A 17412-nucleotide genomic window follows, 5' to 3' on the forward strand; every position below is an offset into this window, starting at 1 on the left:
CAACAAGGTTGTCGCGGTTGTCGCTTTCGATCGGTTTGAATATTTCCGGCAAGTCATTGCTGCCCTCCGGCGTGCGTGGGGCTCAAAGGATTACTTGGTGACCATTGCAATTGATGGAGCACCCCAGGATGAGGCCGAGTTTAGCCGCCAACATGATGGCTTGCTGTTTGACCACAAGGGCTGGGAGAGCATTATCACCTACTCCCAAGAACTGCAGTGGATGGCGCACAATGGGCATGGCTTCGGCAATGTGGTCATCAATATTTCGGATGCCAATCTGGGAGTCTGGGCAAACAAGAAACGTGCGGTGGACTACGCATTGGCCCTCAGTGACTTTGTGGTGATCCTTGAGGACGACATCGTGATGGAACGCGATGCCCTACAATGGTTTGAGTGGCATGTCACCAGCGGCTTGATTTTTGCGCACCCCGAGATATCCACGGCGTCCTGCTGGTCAACAGTTTCCCCATACGACCAAAGTGCTACCGAGGGACATGACCTAGTTGCAGCACGCGAGTTGGGTTTGCTAGACAAGTACTTCACAAACAGCTGGGCACACGGCTGGGGCTGGGCCACATGGCGGCGCACTTGGGATGCACTGGGTGCAAATTGGACCGGGCAGGATGCAAACCTTGTGGACTTGGTTGTCGCCCAAGGCTGGATTGAAACCATGCCTGCCGTGGCACGCTGCAACAACATTGGCGCAATGGGCATGCACAAGAGAGGTGTATTTTGGGAACCAGGGCACATACATCAACGGGTGATTACATCTGGTGACTTTCCCAATCTTGAACACTGTGTTTACCGTTACCTGCCGTTCAACTACACCTGGTTACAGCTAATCAATAACAATTGGGTGACCAGCTATCAGTTTGCAAATGCATCGTTGCTAGAACTGCGTTCCCTTATTCAAAGCTATGTAACCCAACAGCCTGACCATTCACTTTGGCAATCAACTTGTTAGTCTTCATTTCGGGCATTTTCGTTCACTGCTCAAACTCTGATGGTTTCTGTCTGTCCCCTATTTTTAAAATTTCTGCTCCTGTAAACATGCTCTTGCAACCATGAAAAGCTGTTAAACAAGTGTGGAAGCATAGTACGCTGGGTTCGCCCCCATGGTGGTCACCCCAATGTGATAGGTTTTGAACCATACTTGTTGCGGTTTGCAGAACTGTGTGCCGGATATTTGAATACTATGTGCCGCAAACCGGGGGGCTGCATGGGACTGACTTTTTGGCCGGCGGTTTGCCTATTTGTTGCACTGCATGCAGTATAGTGTCTTTGACAGTCACCGGGCTGTACCCCTAGCAGCCTGTCGGCTGTGCTTGTAGCAGCATTTGGGTCAGTGGGACGCAGTCAGACAGCCGACAGCACGTGACTTACCCTAGCTGGTGGGCCACTCTCCCTTTTCCCTCCCTCCCTGCCTCCCTCTCCGGTGGTTTTCAACACCACCTGTACTCAGGGGACTACTTGCCGATAATTTTGCTCGGCAGTGCGCGTGTCTATCCAGTATAATGTGGTCTCATTGCACCGCAGCGCATGCATGTTGCTGGTGAATTGGATTTCAAAAGTGGCAAAGAGTAAAGTAAATGACTTCAACACTTCGTGCGCCATCCGGAAAGTGTTTTATTTTCGTGGCGGCACCAGTGTCCATCTAGTGGCTCAGGGCATTTTGGTGGTGTCTCCGATATGTTAAGTGCATTTTCAAATGAAGGAACAAGGGCGCCGGCAAAAAACTCCTTGACCGGCCCATTCTGGTGCAGAACATAGGCGTAGGTCTGCGTTTCTCTGCACCAGCAATGAAGCAAAGAAAGAATGGTGCAGCAACGGCTGGATCGCTGCAGAGCTTTCAAAAATGAGATGCCAGCCTAAAGGCCCTACACAACTGTTAAACCTTTCAACTTGCCTAGAAAACCACCCCTCGCCGGGTCGGCATGCCATGTGATGCTCTGCATAAAACATACTCTGGAAAATTGTGCTGTGATGATCAAGCATGATCTGATCTTTGTATGGGCTGTCAACAAGAATTTCCTGCAACAATGTATGAGGGAGAAAGGATAATCGGTTAAGACATGACCGCACATGTGTTGCTCAACAAACCTGGTAAGTACCTGCCAAACACCCTGGTCCTCTTGTTGATAGCTATGGGGATTACTGAAGTTGATAGCCGAATTGAGGATGAGCAGCAGCAAGTTGGCAGGACCAATATATCCTCCGGAATTCAAGAACTTATACGAGGTATTTGTAGGTCGGTTCTTAGTGTACCAAACACTTTCATTCTGACATGCGCGCAGGTATGAAGGAAAGCAATTGACCTCAGCAGACACCAATACCATTCTGCGGGTAGCATGCCACACAGCATGACAATGCATTCCTTGAGTAGACGTTTTGCATCGACACATATCACTGAAGTGTGCTGCTGACCGTTTCCCCCCTACAGTCTCATTGTATCTATCCAAGATTGCTTGTGGCGGTCCACGTATGATGACATCAAATGCGTCCGTCACCATGACAATGTCATCGCCAGCACCGTGAGCTGTCAGGTTCGTGCAGTAGTCATGTAAGGCCTGAAGTGCATTGGGGTTGCTCGTGGGAGGGGCTATTGTTTGCACTCCGAGCATTTGTGAGCACTAGAGGCACACCTTGACCTTTGCCCCCGAGGTAGTCCACCCGCCTTTATGCTCTGTTTGCAAAGCAACATCAGAGGCGATCAGCACTTCCACATCTGTCCCCAAAAAAGTAGCAATGCGCAGCAAAGCGTAGAGGCGCTCTGCAGAGTAGCCTGTATTGACAAACGTGGTGACGTGAATGCGTGCGGGCTGTCCTACTTGCCGCCTGCAAGGAGGGCAAGTGTCTCAGCGACAGCGCCAGGCTGACACCGTGCAGAAGACGGCCAGCAGGCCACCTTGATTGCACTCGTCCCAATCCCGATGAAAGATCTTTGGTCCAGCACACGATAATGAGCGGCGTTAAGAGGAGGAGCAGTTGCCAGCGTGCCACTGGATGCTGTAATTCAGCAGGACATAAAATCATGCTTGGAATAATGGTCGTGGGAGGTTGCGGACCCCTTTTCCGCCCTCCTGCTGCAGCACCCCGAAATCGGCTTGGAAAAGCACGCAAAATTCTGGATGCTGGCTGCAGACTCGTCGAGACGGCTGCGCCTCTACAGCCTCGGCGGGTTACCAGGGCTGAAACTGTTGTTAAAGGGCGACAAGGGCCCTGTCAAGAAGAAGAAGAAGATGTGACCAAACACGGTGACTCAGGGGGAGAAACGGTGGCAGCGACTTTCCAGAGGAAGCCTGCCGCCACTCCCTCCCCACAGGAGGCTGTCAGGCTGGATCTGGAGGGTTCTGAGCTGCCGGCGGCGTCTGTGCATACAGTGATCGTCGTGATGTGCGAATCTGCACGTTGTAAGCGAGGGCACTGCGAACAAGGCGGCGAACCGCCGTCGCCGCCTGGCGGGGCGCAACGCCGCACCGCTCGAGAGCAGCGCGCGCTGTGGAAGTGACCAGGCCCGAGTGGGACACGGCGACAGGGAAGCAGGTGACCTGCCACCCCTGTTGAACCAGGTAATGCATCCAAGAGCTGTGTTGCTCCAGCTTGTCAGCAACTGCCGCCGAAAGGCGGGTGTCGGCGGCATGCGTGACCTCCACGCAGACGAGCACACGCTCCTCAGGGGTGAGCTGGCTGAGAGAGATGGTGTGGGCGCGGTTGGGCTCCATAGCAGGGAGGAATATAATGTCCGGGGTGGTATGGCCCTGGTGTCGGGGGACAAAGCCTGGCAGGTTGCGAGCGGTGCGGTCGCCCAGCTCACTGTCGTGATATAACAAGCGGTCGCCCAGGCCACCAGCAGCAATGGTGTCAACCAGGCACTTGACTGAAGCGCCATGGCGCTTGCACCTGAGGCCGTGAATAACTGGGTGGGCGCAGGCCCCAAAGCAGTGCGGGATCGTCTCCGGCGGCGGGAAAGCCAGGGGATTTGAGGTGTTTAATTCTTGCATGCCCGCTGATGACGTCAATTCGACTTGCGTGCATGCAAGATGCAAAACCGTCTGCCCGATCTCCCAACTCTCCCGCCCCGCGCTCTTCAGCTGTTTTAGCATTTCTAACGCCCTTGATTCAGAAAGGCCCGGAACGGTCAATCGTGGAGAGGTGGACAACCCAGATTTCGCTAATTGCAGGCGGGCTCTTTGGTAGCAAAAGTGCACCCAAAACGCACTGACGTCACCAGCACCATCTCAAAGGAGAAAGTCAATAATAAAATACCTCAAAGGCTGACCAACAACTACCCAGGGGTTGTAGGCTGCGATTGCTGCCGATTTAATGCCGTAGATAGAGTGCAAAGAGCCAGCAAAGATTCCAGCTTGAGTGGGATGGCGAGTGAAGGGATGGCTCGATGCCCCCCTTCCAAGTGCGGTCTGCCGACTTGCAGCGGCCTCCAGACTCTCTGTAGTGACGAACAGATGCATTTTCAGGGCCCGATCACGCCATCGCACAGCCCTGAGTGCTGCTCAGGCAGCGACAGCTGCGCCAGGGCCCCTCCCGCGGGCCCCGGCCGGCACCAACGGTCATTTGGTATGAACTGTGAATGATAGGAAAGCAGAGGAGCCGATTTGCGACTAGTCGAAATTCTCGCGCCCTGGCCAGCGTGGATGAATGCAAGACAGGTAGGGGTGGCGGAACCTAGACGGGGGCATGCAAGACGGGGCATGCAAGACGGCTTAGTTGTTGGTCCACGCCAGCTTTCTTGCATGACAGGTGCGCTTTTCCATGCAAGAAAGCTTAATTAAATCCCTCAATGCAAGGCGGCTTAGTTGTTGGTCCACGCCGGACTCCTTGCATGCCACGTGCGCTTTTCCATGCAAGAAAGCAAGCTTAAGTAAATCCCTCAAATTCGTGAATGGAATCTTCCATTGTTGTACCGACGCGATCACCCCCCCTCCTCCATGACTCGAAACTGAGCCTTCCCACCGCAGCCTCCCAGGCTTCCTAGCTGTCCCAGCCCAGGGAGCCCCGTCCTATCTTTCCCATCCTGCCTACCTTTCCTACCCGCCGCCGGGGGGGTCGGCAGCACCGCAATTCGGAATGCGCTGCCACGACCTGGCGTAGCTGTGATCGCCAGACTGTCAGAACTGCCTACAGTCGTTATCTGGAGGGTTATGGGATGCTGAGTGCGCGCGGGGATTCAATGTGGGCGGAGGAGGAGATGGCGTGACACTGATCGGAAAGAAAGCGGCACCAAAAGACAGCGAATAAAACAAATCTTCCAAACTCGCAATACCTTTCCGTATTTTGACGTCGAGCAGCTCACACCCAAGCTCGAAAAAACGCCGATGGCGATGAGGTGAGGCTGCCCACACCGTGGTCATTGATCCATTGCCTGGATGGTTGAAAACAACGTCTTCCATTTTTGTGGAATGGTAGTGCATTGGCAGAAGGTGGAAGCCAGGTTGATGAACAATGACACGATCGTAGTCAAGACTTAGTGCAGAGAGCAGCAGGCCCGCTGCCAGGAGAGGTGCACACGAGATACCACTTGAAGGGGGAGAAATGGCTACCTGTGCACCTTCAGTGGTAACACACAAAAGCTGTTGCCCATCTTGCTCGCAGGGGGTCACAACTGCCCAGCGGTGTTCCGCCAACTTCTGTCTGCGTTTAAAGGTATTGTCACATGGATTGTAAATAGGCCTTCGACACGACAAAACATGAGAAACATAGGCATTTAATATTATACCTGGATTGCGCAAACAGTGCCCATCTTCTAGTTGAAAGATGAGGCAATTCACTGTTTGAACAGAACAAAATGGACGTTCCTAGGACCAATGCTAAAATCAACAAAAGAGGCCTCTCGAGAAGCATTGCCATTCGTGGATGACTGCACCTCATATGCCCTGCATTCCTTCTTTCTTTGCGTTCGCATTGCAAGGGCGGTTACTACGGAGCACGGGGGTTGCTTCAATGTTGCGAGCTGTGTGCGGAGCTCGCCGCACGCAGCAGGGTTCGACAGAAAGCCGATTTTGGGCAAAACGCCTGAAACACTGGAATCGAGGTGGCGAGAACCTGACGCCTGTCTGATCGCAAACCGCTGCTGCTGCGCTGCCTGCCGACTATGCTAACTGTGCCATGAAATGGGTGGCTCAAAGCCGGCCTGATCTGGATGTGAAGATTTTGCCTTCTTCGGTACGCTCCGGAAGGCAGGCCAAAACAACGCAATGCAACAACGCTCTGATCATTATCATTATGCTGTATTGCACAAACATCCACGACTGGCATGTCGACATCGGGCAGCACATGCCGCACATCTGTCTTCCACGCTTGAAAGGCTGGCTTAAAGTGAGGTTGTTGCGACAGTGTTTTGTTTGTTTGCATGGATGATGTATGGTGATTTCATGATGTCTTCAACACGCTCAGCAGAAATCGCACTTAAATCGCGATGCAAGAAAAAGAGGCGTGTCAACTAGAAGTGCGGCTGCTATGCCCGTGAAATGGGTGTACCAAAGTTGGGCTGGACGAGATGCGGCCTTTGCCTTCGTCGCTACGCTAGGCACGCCTAAACCATTTTGCATGTGCAGGCATGAATAGCCTTGATTGTCAAAGTCACATGTTGTCTTTAACAAGCCTGACGGTCGTACTTGAAGGGCAGTCTGCTACTGCAGATTTTGAAAGGCCAGCGCTGACAAGCATCTTAAGCCCAGATGGCATGGCCATGGGCTGCCCACCGAATGTCACAGACGTCCGTGAGTGGCTCAGTGGCGTGGCCCAACGGAGCTGCGCACCGGCATGAGCCCCGCCAGCGCCCGCAGCGCCAGCACAAATTTGGCGGTAGTGAGGATATCAGCCACCAGTTGACATGCGCACAGTAAGCATCAACTGATCCTATAGCCGTGCCTTTACACAAACTGGTTTAAAACCGCAGCTAGATGAGGACATTTTTTTGTGAACATTCATGTTGCAGGCACGGATATGGATTTCTGCAAGAACCATGTTCTCAGCTCTCCTGCCTGCCGCTCATTGGGCGGGAACTGCAGGTTGAGACCTTTCATGGTGACAAACAGATCGACGTCATGCTTGACAGCAGGGAAACCATGATAATCGTCGCCGAACAAAACGCCGCCTGGCTTTAAAACTTCCCAGTACATCATCAATTCAAGGAATGTTTCACCATACTCATGTGCACTATCCAAATAAATGGCATCGACATTATATTCAAGAGTCCTCACCAGTCGCGCTCCTGTAATAGAGGAAAGGCGAAGTGGAAGAACAGTATCCACAAGACCTTCGGCGACCATCCTGTTCAAGAAGCGAGCATAAAGGCGCGAATCTCCTTGAGGAGTGCGGGCCATGGGAGAAGCAAAATTCCGATTTAAAATCATGTTAATGTCGCCGTTCCACGTGTCGATACACAAAAGGAGCCCAGCTCCAGACTGCCGGAGAAACTTGCCAAAGTTTGTGGCTGATGAACCAATAAAACTGCCAACTTCCAACATGAATTTAATAGGCTCAGGATGCAGCTCAGACAGGAATTCTACAGTGTGCTGAGTCGTACCGCCATTGTAAACTGCCATTTCTGGCAGATCTGGGGATGTAAAGTTTGCATAAATGCTCGTTTGAGTATGATACATTGTGTTTAGAAGCTCGGGAAACGTTGGATAGTGCCGTGTTGGCTTAGTTGCTTCAAGATAGACTGCCAGTTGAGAGTCTGGCGATGACACCTTAGCTGTGAACATGCGGTTGAAGTCATGTTGTGTGAAGCAAATGTCGGAAGAAGACTTCAACGTGTTTGTCACATTCCTAGATCGCAGCGCAAACAGCACAATTACGCTGAAGATCAACGTGACGGCAGGTAATACTTTGGGGCCAAAATACATCATCATTAAGAGGAAGGTATTAGTGGATAATTCACGATGATTAATTCACGTCGTAGGCTCCACGATCAGTTCCCGTCGTTAAGAAGGTGATTTCACAGCGTCGGCGGGTGGATCCAGATTTTATGGGCACATTTTATTGAGTTCTCAACATATAGGGTCCGTTGCGGCAGTTGGCTGACCTGGCAGCTGCAGGCGTCATTGTCGTTTGCTGTCGCTTTGCACCGCATAATGTGAATGCGCTGTTTGCGGGGTGCCCTCGCATGTTGTGCCATTCTCAGTTGGCTGCTGCGTGGGTGTCGCTGCCACGGCCGCCCATAGCGAGCAACGTAGGGGGTGCGCAGGCGCACCCCCTTCCTCTTGGTAGCTTACATATGTGGCCCTCACAGCCTGCCACTGCGCAATACCAGCTCCCGCACGGATGCCGCCCTCCTGCATACATAACGCCACCCTGCCGGAGACCCGGGACCCTGCACCTCCTGAACAGCCTTCACCCTGCCCCTTAGTCTTTGTGTTGGCACGTTCTCATCCCACTTCCACACTTCCACAACAAATATCTCCCAGACCATGTGCCCCCTGGGCCCGTCAACACTTCTTGCAATGCATACGCGTGTAGTGCAGCAGCGTCTGGCTGTACCAGCTGCTGTCTTGGGTCTGAAGCCAAGCTGCATAGTCGCGGTCGCTCCCCAACTGCCGTTGCTGCAGCCTGAGCTGCCATTGATGCTGAAATCAGCAGCCGCCGCCACACATCATCGGGGAAGTCGGCCACGACATGAACAACCTTGTCGGCAAATGCCGCAAAGCGACGGCAGAGCGCATTGCCGAAATGAAGCGGCTTAGGGTTGCCGGTAAAGGTGAACGGGGCCTCGACCATCACAAACCAGTCAACTGCATCGTAATGCTCCAGAAACCGCACATTCATCAAATCTTCTTCGTTCATGTAAATAAGGACACTGACTAACTGAAGGCGGCGGTGGTAGAGCAGGAATTAGCAGCAGCCCAATTTTTGGCACAGGAATGACTCTATGGAGGCACAATTGGGCCCTGCTGACCTTGTGCTGCCGTTGCCATACAGCGGATGGTGAGCCACCCAGCACATTCCCACAACTCTTGGTCAGCAGCGTGGTATCGTTGGGGCCATCGCCACGGTACGACAAAAACAGGTAGTCTGCCACCTTGATGCCGTGGCTTGCCCCGCCCGACTCCTCCGCCGCCGTCAAAGCGCTGACCTGGCTGACGGTCACTCTGAGTTTCCTGAGCCCCACCACGTGACTGCTGGTAAGCGCTGCTCCTGCAATCAGCAGCAGCATAGCGACAACCACAGCAGCAAGGAGCGCGTTGTGGGGCCGCGATGCTTTTAACTCCAGCGCCATAGAGGTCGTCCGACTGCTGTACAAATTGTATAGTGGATATGGGCCATATTACATCAAGTGTGTACTAGTACACACAAATCACTGTCATGGTCGGGCGCAGGGAAAAGGGCCATGTCATCAGTTCGTCATCAGGGCGTGCCGTGATTTCGTGCCGAGTTTTTGCCGGCCCTGGCGCCCGAGGGCGCGTGTACACCCAGAGCTGAACCAGTGAAATTTGGGGTAGCAGGTTAGGGCCCGCTGCAGGCTGGAAACCTTCTAGTAGCATAAGATAGAGCTGAAACTGCTCATACTTCGATCGGAAATGAACATGCCGAAAATGAACCAGCCCTCAACGGGGCCCGTTCGCGGGTAGGGGGTAGCAGGTTCGCTTTGCACAGGCCCTACCACGCCGATCCCCCGCCAGGTTCATGTCTTAAATGTCATCAGAAAGAGAATTTACGGGCTGCGGGGACGATGCGAGGTGGTCGGGGGGGCCCGTTCAGCCCAACAAACTGAACCATGGGGGGGGGGGGGGGGGGGGGGCAGTTGAACCAGTGGCTGAACCGGCCGGCTGAACCGGTCTCCCCCGACCACCTCATTTCTCCCCTCCGCCACCAGTTACAGTCTATACACGCCTAATACACCCTTTTTCACGCGAGAGACGCACCCCTTCGGTAGACCGGTTCAGCCGGCTTGAACGAGTGGGTGTACACGCGCCCCGAATCAGCCGGCCCAGGCCCCACACCCTCCTTTGATCAGCTAAACAGCGGTTTGAGCCCCAGGACTTCAATTCCAGCCGGAAAGTGGCATGATGAAGAAAAAAGCGGCCTTTCCGGGCCAGCGATTGTATCCCAACGCTGTATGAACGCGAAAAAGGCAATCAATCCCTGTTTTGCTGGTCAAGCAACAACGCAAACTTATTATCATTATTCAACTTATTATTATTAGTGTTGCAACCTAGGAATGGTATCGCGATGAAACAGCTGGACATGCCATCGTTGACTATTGCCATCTCATTATAATATCACTGCTCATCTTTATTGCATTTTGCTTCGAGCGCTCAGCATGTCCAGCACACCTAAAATCTGGCGGTGGGCCACTTTTGCTAGGAAAAGGTACAACATCGTGCCGCAGACCAAGAAAGGTGTACATTGATTTAGGTGCGAATTGGGCGATGATGCACGGAGCGGATCTGGCCCCCGGGAGTAGTTTGCTTTCCCCTACGGGGTGGTCATACCGCAGTGAAGCTTGGCCTTGCTGGCCATCATACTGGGCGAGTAGGAACTGCCGTAATTGGCCCTTGGGTAGCGCAGTGAATTGAGCAATGGTGGCAGCGAATTGATCAATAATGCATGTGCAGTATTGATTGGACTGAGTGCATGATGGGCCACTGCGTTTCAACGCTGGTGAAAACATACCGACAAGCACTGCTTATTGTGCATTGCAATTGGGCGATTGGGTGGTTGAAGTGTCGTCAGATCAGGGTAGCAATATTGGTATCTGATATTAATGGAAACCAGCAGCAGAGGAGCAAGTAGCGGCCCGTCCAGTGAGAACTTGAAATGGCATGTGCAGCAACTGACAGCAGATGGCAACGGCCGTGGGTAGATGTAAGCATTCACAAATGCACATGCAGCGTGGTTATGCACTGACGGATCCGTTTGATGAATGTGCATGTAAGTACATGCGTTTCTGCAGGTTACCCCATTGGTCGTCAGCGTTACGCTGCCGTTCAATGCAGAGGACGGCAAAATTGGCGTGCATGTCCTTGTGGCACGTATGTTTTATATGCGTAGTGTCAGGTACTCTGATGAAAACAGTGCTACAGCAGAGACATCACCAGAGCTCCAACTTGTTTGAAACATCGGCAGATAGTGACAGCGTGGTGCTCACAGCGCCTCTAGGCAAATCAGCATTCGCAGTAGAGATGGCATGCAGTGCACCCTGATGGTTATGAGAGGAATGAAATTGACCAAACCTTTCTGGCATTGCAGACTGCGCATGTTCAGGTGGCGCCACCCGAAGGTTGGTTGAGGTTTGGAGACGCCTCTGTGGGAGTGGCCATTCCAGGAACCGAGCAGTATGGAAGCAAATGTGAGATGAATGAAAAAAACAGGCATTTGACGCTCATTCACTCGAGAGGCTGGTGTACTTCTAGAGTACAGCTACCGAAAGCTAACCTCGATGTTAGTGGAATGTTTTCGGTGATTGGGGCCGTCGCATGCATCCCGATCGCACCTAGCCGCCCCACGCCGGCTTGTAAATTCAATCGCTGGACAGGGCACCATCGCGTTTACAAGGTGTGTGCGCATGAAAAGTTGCCCACCGGGATCGGCTGCCGCACTCCTGAGCGGCGGGCGCATAACGCACCGCACCAGGCCGCAATCTCAAAAGCGTATGCGCGCGCGGGGTCTCAGCTCCGACCTCCCCGCCCGCCTCGCAGGGGGCCGGGGCCGCCGCCACCGCCGAGGATCGGTAGTTCCGCGGGCGTGGGCCGCCGGGCAGGAGGGCCGCCGCGCCGGCGCTGCTGCCGCCGGTGTCACTTTGGCAGTACACGCGTACAACGGCCACTGAAAAATACATAACCGGGGGTCTAAACACTCTGAGATTGTATCAGGACATTCGAGGCAATCTTTCTGAGGAGTACTGGGAAGTGTATGCTTTTGAAGCAAGCGCCCTTATCCAGCCTTATGTTGATGATTTCATACGGTATCTCAACCACCAAGCACCAGAACCGGAAGCGCCGCTACCTCGATCGGGGTCAAGTGGCCACCTGGCACATTATGCGGATCATATTTATGCCCCTCTGAACCGCGTGATGTAATGCGCCAGTGTATGTGGAAGAAACTCGACGAACGACTACAGCAGCTTGAGCCACGAAAGAAACTGAATGAATCATCTGAGGTTCATGAACGGATGAAGGTAGCGATGTCATGCAACACCGACATCCGCCCCCGATACACGCTCATACCTGCCGCTGTCGGGACCAGCGAGGGATGGTTCTATCCTGTTGGGGACGGGCACCGGCAGTCTTTGATCCGGGGGGGGCTTACTGCCTGCTACACATGACGATGGATCAATAATTCAGTACAATCTTGGAGTCCGAATAATTGATTTCCCAAGGTGGTTCAATGCCAGCTTTACAGATCAAGACATTATTTTTATCGAAATGGACATTGAAGGAGCTGAATGGGGACTGATTTCCGCACTTCGCAATATTGGAGTTCTTGGCCGTATCAGGAAGCTGTTTTGGGAGTGTCATGGGCCATCTCGAGGTTTGATTGCAGGACATTGACAGGATGGCTGCAACAGGCAGGAGTCGAGATCCTGGTAGAAGAAACCGACTACCATGGATGGGACTCGTATTCAAAACCGTCCTGAGGTGCCACAGTGTGTTTTCCTTTTCATTTGTTGGTCAATTGTCAACCGTTTAAACAACGCAGCCTTTTCTGGGTCTTTGACAAAAGTAGTGGGAGAACGGGATGTCACCACTGGCTCCAAGTTGGACAATGAGGAAGAACAAAGGTGCAGGTCAGCCTGGATCGATCAGCTGCCGCCTCTTGGTCGCCTCTGCCCGCCTCCCGCCACCCTGGGTGTCACGCATGGCGGCCCATCGGACCCCTGTCGCACTGCATCGGCAGTTGGAGGCGGGAATCTATCACTTTCAATTTCCGCACACAACAGCCTTGTACATTCAACACGCTCTGTCACAGCTCGCTAGCCTGAAACAATTCACTCAAGCGGCAGGCAGATGCACCTGTCCCAGTGTTGGACCCCGACTGCACTTTGGCACCACCACTTTCCTCGTGCAGCTTTTTGTTGTCGGGTTGTCAAGCACAAGTTTGCTCTCACTAGTCCCGGTCGCCTGACCGCCGCCCGAAGTGGCTGCACCACTTTCCTCGTGCAGTACCCACAAAAATCGAAACCTTTCCTCGGCCAACTCTTGCACCCAATCGTTGTCAGGCCTGATAATGCTCAGCTGGCGTCGCAGGCTCACCAGCTCAGCCTCCAGCTTATGCAGAAAGCAGGCGTTCATCTGAAATAATGAGGTGCGCAGTGCATGTTGCAGAAGCGATGAGCCGATCGGCTCTCCTTGCTACCATTGCGCCTGCGCATGCATTGCTGCCTGCTGGCCCCGCTCACTGCCTGCGCAGGCATGTCTTAATTGCACTGCCAGAGGCCGCCCTGTGTTGGTGTCCAGCCACGCATCCATGGCACCATTTCATCATCGTACGCAGTACGGCTAATGTGCATCCAATTTGTGGCCAGCTTCCGCACATACTGCTGTGCAGGGGTGCGCTTCAAGTGCGCTGTAGAGGAGAAAGGTAGGTAGGCAGCATCTCAGCAGACTTTCTCTGCACTGGCATCTCGAATGTGTCACTGAAGTTGATCTCAAAGCCCGCCTCATGCGCCTGAGCCAGCACCGCCGCCAGCTCCTTCTCCAATTGCATCTTGCGCTGCTCAATGCGAAGCTTGCTCTGCAAAGGAGGATAAACTTGGTAAGGAGGCAGATGGTGAGAGCATTTGGCAATGTTGTGAGAGAGAACACAGGTGTCGTACAGAGCATATTGGACTGGACACTGGGTATTTTGTGGAGGATTGCGCAATTGACAGCAACTGACTGTGGTACTTAGAAACACAAATGCACTAATCAGATGCCCGTCTCCGAGGGTACTTGCCCCAATGAGATGCACACACGAAAAATACTGCAACCCGTTTACATTTACATAACGAGGTACACCGAATACTAAACTAAAACTAAATTATCTATTTTACTACTAATATTAGCTCCCAAAAACTGTTAAATCGAAAATGTGGGGCAAATGCTGCACACCATCATGAATTTTTATCTCCTTCTCCAGCCCTAATGCAGCATATTTAATGTTGCTTGCTAAAAAGATCCAGCATCTTATTTAAATTGAATAGCAAATCCATGCAAATGAATATGAACACTGTGAAAGGTCGAGCAAAATCACTTCACCAGACCCTGGTGGCCATCAAAGGCTGGGAAAGGACCATTTTACAATTTGACAGAGAGTTTTACCGGGGACACAACTACGGGAGTGGCCCCTGCGAGTGGGGCCAGGCGCAGGAGTGTTGCGCCCTCCCGCGCCACCATCAGCAGTGTACTCGAACCGGGTTGCTTAAGCAAGCCACCAGAGCAGCGCACTATGTTGCAGCATAAGGGCATTTCGCCTGGACCAGGCATGAGCAGGAAGCACCTGCAAGCCCAACATTTTGACACTGCATGATGGAGCGCTCCCCAGAAACCGAGTAATGTAGGCAAGGGGCTGAAGGCAGGGTGTGCAAGGCCAGTTGCCTGCACTACTGCTGAACTCACCCCCAGCAGTACCATGCTGGGCCGACTGCAATCTGCCATCTGCACCGCTGTCCCTGTCACTGCTGCTGCCAGCGCGCACTGCGCTTGCAAAGCTGCCCAGCACCCTCGGAGACTGGGGTGGACAGCTGTTGCCTGCAGCATTGGCGCTCGTGGGGCGGGGCAGGGCATGTAGGTCCTTTGGCTGCTGCCGCTGGGTCTGCTTTGTGAGCTGTGGAATGCTGACGCCGCTGGGGCGCAGCGATGACGTGGCCGGTTGGGCGGGCGATGTGCCAGACCGACAAGTCCAGGCAACCGTTTGCTGCAGGCGCATGCTGCTGCAATCGCTGTGGCATGCTGCCTTAGATGGCCCCAAGGCGGGCACACTGGCTTGCCCACGCTGCTGCTGCGGAAAAGGGCTGGCAGCTCTACCCATGGGAGCAGCTCCAATGGGCATGGCCACATGCTGCTGCCGCTCTGCAGAGCCGTCCGTGGGCAGGGGTGCCAGGCCGTTCAGAGGCCGGCTGGGACAGCGCTGATGCGAAGCACGGGGCCGCCTGGCTGGTGTGGTAAAGTTCGTTGTTGTAGATGGCCACAGCTGCGCCCAACAGTTGAGAGAAAGGAGGGGTGGTTATTGGGGGGCAAAAGGCGTGGCGGCAGCGAAGGTACAGGAAGCAGCCGCGGCTGTGCAGGCACGGACGGAGCACGACGCATGTCACCGCATCTGGCCAGCCACCGACCATGGCGCGAAGGAGCAATTCCTTGAGGTGCGGCAACCAGCCCCTGCCAAGTGCGAGGCGTCACCGGGCGCACGGCCAGCTCGGCGGCGCCGCCGCCGCCGTGCGAGTAGACCATCGGGGAGGCTGCGGCTATGGCCGGGTGGGGGGAACACACACACACAAGGCCGAAAGTACAAAAACGTCCTGCGGCTCGTCTCGGCTGGCTCTCGAAACTATGGCACTCGCGATCCTTGAACGTTCCATCCCTGTTCTCCCTCGACCCGCCGCGCTTGCTGTTGTCCAAGCAAAGTTTCCTAGGATCCACCCTGCGCGATCGGCTAGCTTAAAACACGCATGATGCAACGGCCAGCAGCAGGTGCGATCTGGTGCATTGCACACCTGCTGCCCGCAGGTGCTTGCTCGCGGAAAGAAACAGCACGCCACCTCGCTTGTGGGCACCTCTCTGACGACGACGACGACCGCCCTTGTTCGTCCCGTGCAGCCCCGTCGGCGCAGATAGTGTGCGCAGGATGCAGGACCGTTCTGTTGTACCCCGCCGGCGCGCAGAACGTCCGCTGCGCCCGATGTTCGACTGTCACCGCTGTCGCCCCCCCCACCCCTGCGGCAGACATGGCGCAGTTGTGCTGCAGCAATGCGCAGTGCCGAGTGGTGCTGATGTACCCGCGTGGGGCGGGTGCCGTGCAGTGCAGCGTGTGCGGCAATATCAGCGATGCCTCGCAGGCCAACCAACTGGGCCACGTCGTCTGCGGCGGCTGCCAGGTCACCCTGGCCTATGCCTATGGCGCACAGTCCGTCAAGTGCGCAGTCTGCAACTTTGTGACCCCGGTCTCTGCACACCTTGGCGGCACCTCCACAGCGGCGCAGCAGCAGCCACAGCAGCAATCAGCGCAGCAACAGGGACAGCAGCAGCAGCAGCAGCAGCACCAGGCAGCAACGGTAGTGGTAGAAAATCCTGCAACACAGGACGAACAGGGAAATGAGGTGTGTGCACGTCCAAGTGGTGGGCCCGCGAGGTGAAGGTATCGAGCCGTAAAACAGGCCCATCAGTTTGCCATTTCGTTCGTCCCTTGCGTGCAGGTGCAAAATGTAGCCATCGGGGTAAAAGGCGACTAAAAGCTACGTCTTCGCGAGACCCGTCAGATTGCCTGGCCCATCTATGAGAAGGCCGCCCTTTTGGCGGGATGCCTGTTGACGAGTTGTTGCCTCACACAAGGCTGACGAGTTATTGCCTCACACAAGCTGCGAATGCCCGCAGCAAGGACATGTGATTCTGGTGCAAAAGCAGCCAGTCACGTTTGGCAGAAGGCCTGCAGCGTCTCGTCAAGCGCTTGCTTCGGGAAATCGCCAGTGATGACACAGTTGCCGAGAGGACCCCTGTACATTGGAGAGGGCATGGTGTTATCACAGCAAACAAATGCAAATTGGATGCGTGGGACGCACTCACCTGAGCAGGATGAGACGGAGCTTGCCGTCCTGCACCTTCTTGTCAACCGCCATTGTGTCTTGAAACTGTCGGGCAGTCATCCCCTGCATGCATGCATCACCATGTACGTGGTATGTGCATCCAACTGCCAAACTGCAATCTCCTAAGCCCGTCGGCTGGGAACCACCTACCGGCGGCGGCGTCACGGGCAGCTTTGCCTTCTCATTGAGGGCGTGAATACGCCGCGCAAGCTCCGCATCAATCCAGCCCAGCCGAAGCGACATGTCTGCTGCCATCATCGTGCCGGCTGCCACCGCCTCGCCGTGCAGCCATGCGCCATACCCTGCAAAACAGCCGGACAGGAGTAAGATAAATGATTGTGCAAGAGTTGTATTAAGAGAGTTTTGTTCTGGAGGGATTGGCAACTTAAAGGCCCCTGAAACCAAAAAGTCACTTGTTGGAGTGGGGGCCAACCTGTACACGTCTCGATGGCATGGCCAAAGGTGTGTCCCAGGTTGAGGGTCGCACGCAAGCCTCCCTCCTTCTCGTCAGCTGCCACCACTTCAGCCTTGTTGATGCACGATCGCTCAATGGCATATGTGAACGCCTGCACGAGGTGGGGGTCTTGTGGTGGTGGTGTGGTGGCTGGGTGGTGATTGGGCGGCCGCCTGTGGCGGGCCTGGGGTGGTCAGGCTTGGTGGACGCCCACACACAC

The 17412-nt window shown here is 54.4% G+C and overlaps 2 protein-coding genes across 2 annotated transcripts in view; one reads left to right on the plus strand and one right to left on the minus strand.

Annotated features, from left to right (window-relative positions):
* Window positions 1-15766: 15766 nt before the first annotated feature.
* CHLNCDRAFT_13521 (hypothetical protein) lies at window positions 15767-16258 on the plus strand (the record flags this gene model as incomplete). The annotated part of the gene is made up of 1 exon (XM_005843506.1): window positions 15767-16258. A coding segment is annotated over one exon (492 nt), but the record flags the coding sequence as incomplete, so codon positions are not given.
* Window positions 16259-16563: 305 nt separating this feature from the next.
* Window positions 16564-17412, minus strand: part of CHLNCDRAFT_27963 (hypothetical protein) — a gene marked incomplete at both ends in the record, with an annotated part of 2385 nt that continues 1536 nt past the window's right edge. Inside the window, 4 exons of the mRNA XM_005843555.1 lie at window positions 16564-16648; window positions 16719-16801; window positions 16889-17040; window positions 17172-17304. Of these exons, the coding sequence (XP_005843617.1) occupies window positions 16564-16648; window positions 16719-16801; window positions 16889-17040; window positions 17172-17304 (453 nt within the window). The remainder of the gene's footprint in view (window positions 16649-16718; window positions 16802-16888; window positions 17041-17171; window positions 17305-17412) is intronic.

This window comes from Chlorella variabilis, assembly GCF_000147415.1.
Source record: "Chlorella variabilis unplaced genomic scaffold CHLNCscaffold_29, whole genome shotgun sequence".
Taxonomy (NCBI): Eukaryota; Viridiplantae; Chlorophyta; class Trebouxiophyceae; order Chlorellales; family Chlorellaceae; genus Chlorella; species Chlorella variabilis.